Raw genomic sequence first — 12,957 nt, forward strand, 5'->3', positions numbered from 1 at the left:
AGGCTTCGCACAGCAGGGGATGCAGGGGGATGAAGGGGCTGCTCTTTACCTCTCCCCCAGGGAGTAGGCCAAGGGGCCGGCACGAAGCAGGACACAAAGGACAAGCGGGGCTGGGACAGGCTGGGGTAGATTACAAGTGGGGGGCAGTGCCTGCCTCCAGCCACGGGGTGTGGCTTCCCCTCCTCCTCCAGACCCAGGGATGGGGACAGGGACATGGTGTAGACATGAGCATTAGGGAGGACACAGGTAGCCAGACCACAGGAAGGAAACGGGAGAGCAGAGGGGCTGCTGCACACTCAGCCAACCCCACTAGGCACCCTTGCTCTGCCCAGCCCCCCGGGACCTCGAGGGTAGGAAGTACTGGCTTTGTGCTGGCCTTCCCACCTCATCCTGGGACAGGATGACAGTCCTACTGTCATCACTTCCCTTTCACACACAAGAAAACTGAGGCACCAAGAGGAGATGCAGCCTGACAGCCACACAGCACCTCAGGGGTAAAGTAAGGGCAGAAACCCTTCCGGGCCAGGGCTCCTGTCCTGGGCTCTGTCCATGGCTGCCCGTGAACCACCCACATAGGTGGGTTTGGGGCCATGCTCTGCGCAGAGCATCCTTGTCCTCAGGCCCGATGAGGACACATGCGTGATGCAGGCAAGAGGCAGAAGGCCTTGAGGAAATGAGAGAGCCTCATCTCGTGTCAAGCCCACCCTGGCAAGCAGGGCAGCTGGGCAAGGAGGCACCTCCCTTTATGGCTGCTGCTGCCCAGTCTAGGCTCTGTGGACACTAGTCCTTTTAGGTGCAAACGTCAGGGAGTCTCTTTGCAAACCCTGCTGCTCTTCTGCAGCGCCTGCCTGGTCAGGCTGCTCAGCACAGTGATGGGGGATGGGGTCTGGAGGCCCAGCACAGCCACCTAATAACTGCTCCAGGCCTGCTTCCTCATCTGTGAAATGACAGTAATGACGGGCCCTAGCTCCAGGGCTGCAGCAAGAACTCAAAAAGCACATCAGTAAATCACTTCAACTGCCACCATGACAACGATGGCACAAAGACAGCACCTATCATCAGGCCAAGGGCATGACATGACTAGAATTCTTTTAGACGCCCGCAGGAATGTGCAAATGCCCCATGGGCTATGACGCTTTATTCGCTTTATTCCTGCTGCTCTCTGCTATCCGCCTTTCCCAGAGGGAGGCGGCACAAATACTCAGGGGTGGTGCCGACTCATCACTGAGCTTTAAAATGGTGATCTCAGGTCTTTTTCTGGGAGATCTTCTGTTCTGCCTCTGCCATTCACAAACAGTTCAGGCCCAGGGCTCCCATAATTCCCATAACTAGAGACAGGCAGGTAGGAATCAGAACTGGTTTCTTAGCGGAGAGGGTGTGATGGGCCCTGAGACCCCAGCATGGCCCCTGGTCCTTGTCCTGGGTTTGGAAATGTGTCAGCTCTGGAGAACAGGCCCAGAGTGATGCCCAGAGCCCTCTGGACGTGCTCCCATTCCGACTTGGGGTGCACAGTGTCCTTGTACACCCAGCCCATGCACTTTGCCCCGTACCACTCAATGCAGCAGTCACCCAGCTGGCTGCGGACAGTTGGCCAAATTGACTTTCCTCCCCCTCTTCTGTTTAAACCTCTTGGGCCAGGCAGCTCACTCCAACAGGAAAGGGTGCCAACCAAACATGCCGGGTTCCCCTGCAACTGTGAGTGATGTCACTCCCAACCCCGACAAGGCCTGCACCGTTTCTAAATTCCAATTTTCACGATGTCAAGTTTCCCAAGGAGCCTCCTTTGGGACCCGACTCGTTCGGACTCAGGCTGTGGCTTCAGGGAAAGTCGCTATTTTTAGAAGGGTTTCAGTGAAGCCGGGAGGGGCACTCTGGGCTGGCCCAGAGTAAAGCATGTGCAAAAAAAAAGACAAGAAAAGTTTCTATGAAAAGCAGCTCTAAGAGATGCATGCTTGGGTTTCACAGTTTAAAGAGCTAGTTTAAAGCAAATAGCTCTCAACTTTAAAAATACAGCCCTAAATAGGAATGCGTAGTTTAAAAAAAAAAAGCTTGAAAAACACAGAAAATGGGCTGATAACCAGCCAAGTATTACATAGACGGCTTTTCTTCAGGGGGATGAGGTGAAATAATTATGTTCGAGTCTCTTTGTTATGCTCAGATGCCCCCTGAAATCTGCCTGGGGTGGTTTGCTCTTAAAGCAAGGGGACGGAGCCAGGACGGATGCGCATCCACGTGTGCGTGTGGGGTGGACCTCAGCTCTGGGATCGAGCCTGGAATCAGATCCCTGAGCACTGCCAAGCTGAGGACGACACTTCCATTCAGGGTGAGGTTAAGCAAGGGGACCACTGTGCATCGCATCCCAACCCTGCAAAGATGGGGCAGAGCTGGCGGGGTAAAAAAAGCAAAACAAAACAAAACCAAGAGGAAGAAAAAAAAAACACCTTCTTGCCACTTTACTTTCATTTCCCTCAGCATTTTATTTATACACATGATGCTGTTCTTGAAAAACAGAAAGGGCGCCACAGGGAACAACAGCCCAGTGAGGTCAGGGCTCGGCGTGTGGCTGGATGAGTGGCTTGGCTGGAGCTGGTGGGGTCATGGGAACAAAACAATGGGTCTGGACGCACATTTTCCACAGTCCTGTCCAGCGCGCGAACAGGAAGGGGCCGCTGGCCGCAGGTGCACGTGCGGGCTGCCGTTCGGAGCATGAGAACGAGGAAGGGGGACGGGATTAGAGGGAAAACATGACTCTAGGTCAGAACAGGCCAAGAGGAAGGGCCCGGCACTCCGCCAGCCCCTGCCGCCTCAGCTGGCAGGCCTGCTGAAATGGGGGCGCCTCGCCGCTCCCAGCTCCGCTAGCTCCCACTCCCTCTGCCTCAGGGGCCACCCTCCCGCTGGGAGAGGGCCCATTTGTGACAGCCTGAGCTGTCACTTGAACCCCTTCACTGGGGGCTGCTGCCACCCTGTGGCAGTTGTTTTCTGGTTTCAAGTGCTGCTTTCCAAGCGGGGACAAAGCAGAGACACATGGCTCCACTCAAGGAGCACAGGCGGGTATAACAGCTACTAAGTGGCAGGCAAATGTGAGGGCAAACCTCATGCCCTGGTGCCATATAGCCAATCCCAGATGGCATCCTGACTGTATCACAGCGCTTCAATAGTGGGATGGAGGCTTGGTCCCTCCGGGTACTGGGAGGAGAGAGGCCCTACCAGTACCTCTCTCGGCTCCCCGCTGCAGCAGCTGGTGGTGGAACAGAACCCTTGCCTCTCAACAGGAGCTGGATTTGCTACCTGCATAGTGTGTGCTCATGCCCGTCTTTGGAAACCTAAACAGAATCTCACATGTTTCTCAGAAGCTGTGTGCCACAATCACATGCTGCTAACCACAGCACCCAGCACCCATCCCATCATGTGCTTCCTGGGCTGAGTGAACGCGGAGCAAGCAGGCAGGACACCCCAGGGAGCAGGCAGTGCCGACTCCTCGCTGCGGGTGCTCGGCTTCCATGCACTCTGGACGTGTCCTTCCCAGTCCCTTCACCACCCTCTTGACTTGTTAGCTTTACCCACCCAGGAGGCAAGATCAGGAAGGGGACTGTGTTCTGCTCATGGGCACCTGACGGTCCCTGGGCTAGACCAAAGGGTTGGTAAAGATGCAAGGCAAGTGTGGGGTCCCACCCTCACTGGCCTGAGGAGCTACTGAGAAGGAGCAGAGTATACACGGGCATGCACACAGGGGACAGGGGACTCAGGGCCACACGGGGTACACCCAAGGCTGCTTCCCTTAATTCTCATTAGAGAAATACAGGCTCATATTTCAAACCAATGGATGTTAAAGGTTATAGTGGAGAACATACAGTGAAAGACCCTGGGCTCATTGCCTCTCTCACTTGCCAAGGCCGGTGTTTTCAACTTCTTAGCAGTTTCTTCTGAAATTTACCTCAGTAGCCACGGCTTCTATTGGCATTTCCTGATCTGTCTGTTTTGGACGTGACTTACAGGCTGAGCACTTGCCCCACTGAAGATTCACCTTTCTAGCTGCACCTCCTGCCGCCCACCTCAGCAGGGCTCTACCAGCATGTGAGGCCATGTCCACAGTCAGTTTGTGCCACTGTGGCCGAGTGGATCCGCTGTCCTGCCCAACAATGGCAGGAATGTCACCTATGTTGGGCAGCTCAGTTTTCACCTGTGTGCTTACTCGCCAGGCCTAGCCCTCACTTTCCACACCCTTCTTGGGTTCTGTCATGGGCAGCTCCAGACAGCTGGCCTCTTTTCCCAGACCCACGGTCCACAGTTCTGGTTTCAGCCACTGCACACCAGGCCTGGTGCCCACAACCCTCCCCGGCCCTCTGTGCCTAACCAACGCCTTCTCGGGTTTGTCCAGCTACAGAGGTGACTTGGTCGCCTGAGATCTGATGGCTAACAGACATCATCAGGAGCAGCGGCACGGGAAGCGCATGGCATGGATGTCTCAGGGATACTCCTGGCAGTGTTGGCAGGAGGAAGGGAAACGGGCCCAATCACAGCCACAGGAAGTTTTTAGACTGACTCATAAATGGCATTAACAATTATGCCTGGAAGCCCATGACAAGACCACAATGAGAGACATGAAGACACTGGCAGAGGTGTAGGGGTTGTTGGGGGGTAGTGGGCTGTGCTTTACCTTGGACATCTGGCTGAAGTCAGCGAAGCCCTCAGCACTATTGAAGGACCCACTTGCAAAGGGGTCTAAGGTTCCAAAGGGACCTGCAAGCAGCACCAAAAGAGGCAGAGTTACAGGGGATCCAGGGAACATGCCTCCAGTCAAGGGGAAACACTGCCCCTTGGTATTCAAGGGCCCCCGAGGCAGAAGACCTAGGGAGTCACGTCTGTTTGCCAGGGTCACACATCTGGATACAGACCCTCAGCAAGAGTCTTGCTTTGACCCAACACCCACTGAGGCTATGCAGGGAAGTCATCTGTGGGTGGAGATTTTTGCTGAGCTTTCTCCTTTGGTGGGGCGATTTGCCTGGAGTAACTCAGAAGCCCACCTGTGACACCAAACTCTATAACCACCAAGCACAAGCTGCTGGCAAGGCAGCAGGACCGAGCAGGGCCTGTTTCCAAAAGCAAGGGGGTCCACAAGCGCACCCCTCCCTCCGTGTGCAAGCCTGCACTCTCAGCTGAACTTTGGTTTCTTCTAGGAAAAGAAATCCAGATGTACAAACCAAAGATTTACACTAAGGAACAAGAAAAGAGTGATCAGTAACGCTGGCGTTGTTACTGAATTCACCCCAACTGCCAGGCCACCTTCCTGGAAGGGCACTGGCTCTTGCCCGGGACGGTGAACAGCCAGAGGGTACCAGCTTGGCCAGACCGCCTCAGGAGAGGATCAGGAGGCCACTAAGGATGTAAATGCTGAGGACACACCAGCTCTGGAAATAAAAGGGTCTACTGGGTAGGGCTTCTCTGATGCCCAAGAAAGAGTCAGAAGGAAAATAAGCCGCCAGTCTCACCGGATCCTTTTGTGGAGACACTGGAGGATGAAAACGGGTCGCTAGATTCAAAGGGGTCGAGCTGAATAAAAGGAGAGAGAAGAGTAAGAAGCAGTCCGTTTGTTCCACCACCCGTTCATTCAACCACAAACTTGCCCGTGGCAGACACACATACCATGTCTGGTGCCTGGCCGTGGGGAGTCTAAAATGATTTAAATTAAACCCCATCAGAGTCAGATCTCAACAGACGGACCCCTCCTGCAGATAACATCTACACATGCTGGACAAAATGCAACAAAACAAAACAAAGGCAACCACCTGAAGGGTCAGGAAGTGAACTAAAGCCAGAAGATTTTGGAGGAGAATTGAAAGTTGGCAGAAAAAATAGTGTAAGTTTGAGTTTTTGCATTTTGACAGCTATAATCTGACAGTATCAGGAGGCTAAAACCCCAGTAGAAAATCACCATCTTTCTGGCCTAAAGACAAAGGATGGTGGCCCAGGACAACTGCAGCCATGGGAAGGGGATCGGGGATCCAGAAAGGAGAGGCAGAGAACCAGAGCCCCAAATTCCAGGATAAGCTCAGCCCAAGTCAAGGGCTGACGAGTCAGCTGTATGGTGCATGGTATGTAGACAGAGAGAAGCCTAGCTACAGACCCTGCTGTGAAACTGCAGGCAAGGGAGAGTGCGTGTGCAGTGAATCTCACCAAGGTGACCGCCTGCTCAAACAAAACCATCCACACTCTTTGGAGGGATGCAACAGAATCCAGTCTCCAAAACAGAGCACTCAAAATGCATACGACACATTTCTAGATTATATAACATACCAGGAACCAGAAAGATACAGCCAGCTCTCAAGAGAAAAGACAACTGGTGGGGCCAAACCCAGGGCGACGCAGATGAGGAGAATATTAAAGCAGCAGTGACTGTGCTCAGTGAGATAAAGGAAAATATACCCAAGATAAATACAAAGGCAGGCAATTTTAATAGAGAAACAGAAACTCAGAAAACTGTACAAAATGAACAAAAGTTCTAAAACTGAAAAGTATATTATCTAGAATAGAAACTTCATTAAACAACAGATGATAGAGAAAAAAGTGAAGTTGAAGATAGAGAAGGAGAAATTACTCCATATGAAAAGAAGAAAATAAGAATGAAAAAAAAATAGCCTCAGGGACTTGTGGGGACATTAGCAAAAGGTTTAACATAGGTATAACCATAATCCCACAAATAGAGGAGAGAAAGAATAGGGTAGAAAAAGAAAATATTCTTGAAATACTGGCTGAAAACTTAACAAATTGGGTGAAAGACATAGTATATAGATTTAAGAACCTCAGCAAATCCCAAAAAGCATAAATAGAAAGAAAACCATATCCAGATACTTCACAGTAAAACTACTGAGAAGCAAAGATATAGAGAAGCTCTTAAAGCAGCCAGAGAAAAACAAACTACGTATGGAGAATGACTGTGGAAAGACTGAAGACTTCTCATTCAGGACAATGGAAGCCAGAAGGCAGTGGAACAACACATTAAATGTGCCAGAAAGAATAGTACTACTAGATAAAGCATAAATAGCCTGCAAGAATGACAACAAATGTCACTGTAAGAGGTGCCAAAGGAAGTTGGTTCTTCAGGATGAAGGAAAATGATAATGAAGGAAAAATCAGATCTTGAGAAAGGAATTTAGAGCTTTAGAAATGGTAAATATTTGGGTAAAAATTACAAGCTACTTTTTTCCTCTTTAAAATTCCTTTAAAATACATACAGTGGATAAGAGCAAAATTGATAAAGACTGTCTTATGGGGTTTGTAATATATTTAGATGTATTACCTTCACAGGATAGCAATAACATAAGAAATTCTGCTGGCTGGGGGGGAAGGTGGATAAATTGACCTACATGGTTGGTTGTTTTGTACATTTTACATTAAGTGATGTAATATTAACTCCAAGTAGCCTATGAAAAGAGTGTACATGGTAATCCCTAAAAAATAATAAAAAGACATATAGTTAAAAGTGGCCAACAGATACTAGAAAATGGAATCCTAGAAAATGGTCAAATAATCCAAAGAAGGCAGAAAAAGAACAGAGAATAGAACACAGGGGGATAAAAAGCAAGCAAATAATGAAATAGTAGACTTAACTCCAACCATATCGATAACTGCACTAAATGTTAGTGGACTAGACACTCCATTTAGAAGGCAGAGATTTCCAGACGGGATAGAAATGGAGTTCCCACCTACATGCTTGATACAAAAGATCCTTCGTATGTAAGGATCTATACAGGCTGAAAGTAAATGGATAAAAAAAGATAGAGCATGAAAAAAGGAAGCATAAAGAGGATGAAGTGGCTATTTTAATGTCATAAAAAAGATTTCAAGACAAAGAGGAATAAAGAAACCTTCTATAATGATGAAAAAAGGTCACTGCATCAGGATGATATGACAATCATAAATGTGTAGGCATAGACAGAGCTTCAAAATACATGAAGTAAAACTTGACAGAATTAAGGGAATACAGGCAATTCCACAATCAGGGGAGAAGACAAACATTCCTCTCTCAGGGAATGGCAGAGCTAAAACTCAAATAACAAACAAAAGCAGTAAAGATAAAGATGATCTATACTAACGATACTATTATCCACCTTTTCCTAAATGGCATCTGTAAACCAGGACACTGCAGACATTCTTCTCCACTCTGTGTGGTACGTGCAGCTACACAGACCATAAAATGAGTCTCAGTAAGTGTAAAAGGTCTGCAAAAATGTGTAAAATGCTCTTTAATAACAGACTTTACTTGAAACCAATATTATGAGATATGTAGAGGGGAAAAAACAATGTACTTTAAGTAAGCCATGGTTCAACAGAGAAATCACAAGAGAAACTGAAAAATATCTCAAATGTAAGGATGGCTACCATCCAAAAGACAAATAACAACAAATGTTGGCGAGGTTATGGAGAAAGGGGAACCCTCCTACCCTGCTGGTGGGAATGTAAATTAGTTCAACCATTGTGGAAAGCAGTATGGAGGTTCCTCAAAATGCTCAAAATAGACTTACCATTTGACCCAGGAATTCCACTTCTATGAATTTACCCTATGAATGCAGCACTCCAGTTTGAAAAAGACAGATGCACCCCTATGTTTATTGTAGCACTATTTACAATAGCCAAGAAATGGAAGCAACCTAAGTGTCCATCAATAGATGAATGGACAAAGAAGAGGTGGTGCATATACACAATGGAATATTACTCAGCCATAAGAAGAAAACAAATCCTACCATTTGCAACAACATGGATGGAGCTAGAGGGTATTATGCTCAGTGAAATAAGCCAGGGGGAGAAAGACAAGTACCCAATGATTTCACTCATCTGTGGAGTATAAGAAAAAAGGAAAAACTGAAGGAACAAAACAGCAGCAGAATCACAGAACCCAAGAAGGGACTAACAGTTACCAAAGGGAAAGGGATTGGGGAGAATGGGAGGGTAGGGAGGGGTAAGGGCAGGGAAGAATGTGGGGGTGGGGGAAAGGGGAGGGCTGTGCAATGAGAGACGCCCTCTCAAAAAAAAAATATATATATATATATCTCAAATGCAATTACAGTGAAGATACAACATGTCAAAATATGTGAAATGCAGCTGAGCAGTGCTTAGAGGGAAATGTGCAATTTTAAACATTTATATTGGGAAAGATGCTCTACAAATGACCTAAGGTTGGATCTTCAGATGTCAGAAATAGAAGAATAAAGTAACCAAAATAAGTAGGAGGAAGGAAATAATAAAGAGCAGAAATCAGTGAAACAGAAAACAGGAAAGAAAATTCACACGGCCGAAAGTTGACTCATGGAAGAGTCAACAAAATTGATAAATGCAGAGTTGAGAGCAGACGGCTGAAACTGGAAGGAAGGGGGTCCTACAACAGGTCTCACAGACAGATACATCACAAAGTGATCCCTGACTTCCAGGACCTCTGGGCGCAGGGCTGCAGACCAGCAGAAGGCAGGGACTATGTCAGATGGTAACAGAGATGCAGCCCAGGACATGAAGGGAAGCTATAAATTGCCCTCACTTAGACAAGAAAACTCCCTATTCAATCACAAAGCCACTTTTTTGCCTTTTAAATCCTAGTTGACATCAACTCAATCCAGTTTGCTGGGCCTAACACTGTATAAAGCGCACAGTTCACACCACGCTGGGGAGAGCAGGGGGCCCATGAGTGCACAGTAAGTGCTGCCAGACTGCAGGTCTGGATGTCCTCCTGCCATGACTGGGACCCACTGGGGCAGTCTGACCCCAGTGTCACCATCAGTGCTGCATGCTGGGAAGACGGCCAGCGGTCATATGGAGGCTGGGGTGGTCCATGGGAACATGTAGCTTTATTATCTGTTGGGACATGGAGCAGCAGTGGACGCAGGTGACAGAGCACAGAATCCAGTCTGTGAGCATGAGCTGAAGTCATGGGGCACAGACAGGGACAGAGGAATGACAGCTGTTTAGTAGACAACCCCCCTGACTTTGGCTTGCTGGGCTGCTGAATGTGACACCCTGCTTCACAGGGTGAGCGTCAGAGGGACCTGCACGACTGGTCACCTGCCTGCCAGTAAGGAGACTAGGCCACGGCCCAGCTCCTGGACAGTAACCTGGCCTCACACAGCACACGTGGCCCATGCCTGCATTCGTCAGGCTTGGCAAGCAGCTCAATGATGGAGACCCTAACCCAGATAAGGAAGGGCTGCCTCCACACCCACAAAGTGGGCATGCAGGTGGTGCTTGCACCTTGGTGGCATCACTCACCTTTGGGGGTAAAGAAGGGTTTTTTGTGAATGGGTCTGAGGTAAATGGGTCGTTCTTTGTCTGTTTCTTAAAGAAGTCGTCGGGTGCAGAGCTACGGAATGGGTCACTTTCTTTGAAAGGATCCCCTCCGAACGGATCTAGGTGTTTTGAAAGGTGAAGAAAAAAATGCCCATCAACATGTTATGCTGAGTGGAAGAACCCAGATGCAAGAGCACACACAGCTGGCCAGTGCCGTTTGTGTGGAATTCTAGGAAGAGCGAACACCACAGTGGCAGAGCGCTGGTCAGGGGCCCCGGGGCCTGGGGCTTGTGCGGTAGGGAGTTGTAGGGGGCACAAGGGAACCTTTGGGGATGATGGAAATGTTCTCTATCTTACATGACTACGTGTTCGTCAAACTTATCTAATTTAAAGACGTAAAGGTGGTAAATTTTGTTTTAACTTACACCTCTCAATAAAGCTGATTTTAAAAATAACAAAAATAAAGTGGGTAAATCCATAGAGACAGAAAGGTCAGTGGCTGTCAGGGGCTTGCGAAAGGGGATGGGGAGTGACTGTTCACGGGGACACAGTCTCCTTTGGGTGACAGGAATGTTCTGGAACTAGACACACATAATGGTTGCACAGCATCATGAATGTACTAAATGCTCCCAATTGTTCGCTTTACAATGGCTGACTAAGTTATGCGAATTTCGCCTCAGTAAAAAAACGAAGAAAATTTTAAATAAAGGAAAAATTAAACAGGCAGTGATCCCATCACAGGCACGGTATGTTCATTCCCCTCAAACGTGGGGCGTGGGCACGGCAACTGCAGCCAGGAAGATGCCATCACCAGGAGTACTGTGACGGTGAGACGTCTGCGAGGCACTGGCCATCCCCCAGGATGCCCTGCTGCCAGCCCTGGTGTGCACAGACTCAAGTGCAGTGTGTGCCAGTGCTCCATGGGACCTGACACCACCACAAGAACACAGGTGGGCCTGAGTGATCTAAGCTGCAGCGGGTGTGTCTGAACAATGGCGTGGCCACTGGCACTCTTTTCCAGCTGTGAGAGTGGCAAGGAGGGGCGCCAGGTGGTGAAGTGGAGGGACGACGTCATGACTGGGTGGCTCCAGACACTGCCCTCCCCTGTCCTGCTACCACACTGTGGGAGACGGTGGGGAGAGGCTGTTTTCCCATTTCCCTCAACTGGAGCTAGGAATGCGACGTTGAAGGCCAGGCCACGTAACGGTTAACAGAGGCTTTTACCTGTTGAACTTGCCTGTTGTTCTGCAAATGGGTCATTCTGGAACGGGTCACCTGGATCAGAGGAAAGAGGCAAGTTTAGCTCCGTGTTAGAAATGACCTTGGCATATCCACATTAGCAGGACAGGGACAGCCCCTAGCAGAGGTGGTTTTTCTTAGCAAGGACATTTAAGATGAAATGAAAGGTAATAGCCACCCAACATGGGCCAGAGTTGGGGGTAATGCATGAGCCAGAATCCGTACTTCTATGCCTGGCCTCACTCTTAAGTCTGTTTCCCACCCTTGTCCCGGGACTCAGGGCCCGCCCGGTCCTCAGTCCCCAGCTGCGCACAGCATAACTCCCAGGGCTGCTGAGTCGCGGCTCAGACCTGAGGTGCTCCAATCCTGACGCTGCAACGGGAAGGGCTCTCCCGCTGCCCTATCCCTGCCTTGGCATTCTTCTCAGACATGTGCAGACGGTCTTCCTGGAAATACTGTTTTGCTCTGAGCAAATGCAGAAATGTAGGAAATCTGGTTTCCAGAATTAATTTTATTCTTGACCCTTGCATGGCCCTGGAAGTCTCACCACATGAAGACTAGATTTTCGTAGGCATCTGTCATTTTCTGGGTAGTTTCATAATCGTTATTTCATCTGGTTATCTTACCAACCCTGTGAGGCGGGTGAGGAAGAACTTACCACCCGTGGGGTGGATGGGAAGTGAATCATGCAGAATAAATAGCTGCCCCTGAACACGGGCACTGCTGCAAGCCCGGAGCTCTTCCTGCCCCATCCCCAAGGCCTCAGCTCTGTGGTTAGATGGCTGAGGGGGAAAAGGCAAGCGGCCCTTGAGGCTCTAAGAATGCCTTCTCTTCTCCATTTCAGAGGGAGGTAGCTCCTAAATATTCTAGTCGCTGGTGAACACCAACTGGCACAAACCTAACAGCCTTACAATAACAAAGCAGGTGCCAGCAAGATACCTTTGAAGGGATCGGCTCCTTTAAATGGGTCAGATTTGAAGGGGTCTTCAGCCTGGAAAGGATCCGGATGCAATTCTTGGGCATTGTTGCTAAATAACAAGGCTTTATTTTTGAAAGGATCGTCCTAAAATTGTGTGAAGAGACAGGACAGAGATTTTATTATTTCATATGTACAGCAAAGTACAAAATTCCATACCTGACGTGCATATTTCCCCACCAAGTGGTGTGACCCTAAAGAGAATGATTAAAAAAATATTACCAAGGGAATCTAGACTTGAGTTAGCGGTAACGTGTGGACACTGCTTCATCAGCTGTGACAGGTGTTACCATCCATCCACCACATCAGTGATTGGGGAAGGTGGGTGTGCTCTAGACAGTCCCTCTCTGTACCTCTGCAGTATTTCTTTAAGTTTCACACTCTTCTAAAATCAGTTTATTTAAAAATCACTGAGGTAAAGCAACCACATGTCCACTGATGGATGAATGGCTAAACAAAATGTGGTCCAT

General features: G+C 48.8%; 1 protein-coding gene across 10 annotated transcripts in view; it reads right to left on the reverse strand.

The window, feature by feature from the left end:
- Nucleotides 1-12,957, reverse strand: part of EPS15L1 (epidermal growth factor receptor pathway substrate 15 like 1) — an 88,276-nt gene that overhangs the window by 20,653 nt on the left and 54,666 nt on the right. For 9 of the 10 annotated variants that reach the window (XR_005058851.2, XR_005058850.2, XR_012124461.1 and 6 more), the window contains 5 exons: nt 12,451-12,574; nt 11,497-11,547; nt 10,255-10,391; nt 5,490-5,550; nt 4,658-4,740 (listed from right to left, as the gene is read on the reverse strand). Coding sequence is in view for 7 of the 10 variants with exons in the window: in XM_037009508.2 (XP_036865403.2) it covers nt 4,658-4,740; nt 5,490-5,550; nt 10,255-10,391; nt 11,497-11,547; nt 12,451-12,574 (456 nt within the window). In the remaining 3 variants the exon portion in view is untranslated. Of the gene's footprint in view, nt 1-2,458; nt 2,693-4,657; nt 4,741-5,489; nt 5,551-10,254; nt 10,392-11,496; nt 11,548-12,450; nt 12,575-12,957 lie in introns of those variants that run through there. The other variant, XM_037009510.2, reaches the window with a different exon arrangement.

This window comes from Manis javanica, chromosome 13 (assembly GCF_040802235.1).
Source record: "Manis javanica isolate MJ-LG chromosome 13, MJ_LKY, whole genome shotgun sequence".
Classification (NCBI taxonomy): Eukaryota; Metazoa; Chordata; class Mammalia; order Pholidota; family Manidae; genus Manis; species Manis javanica.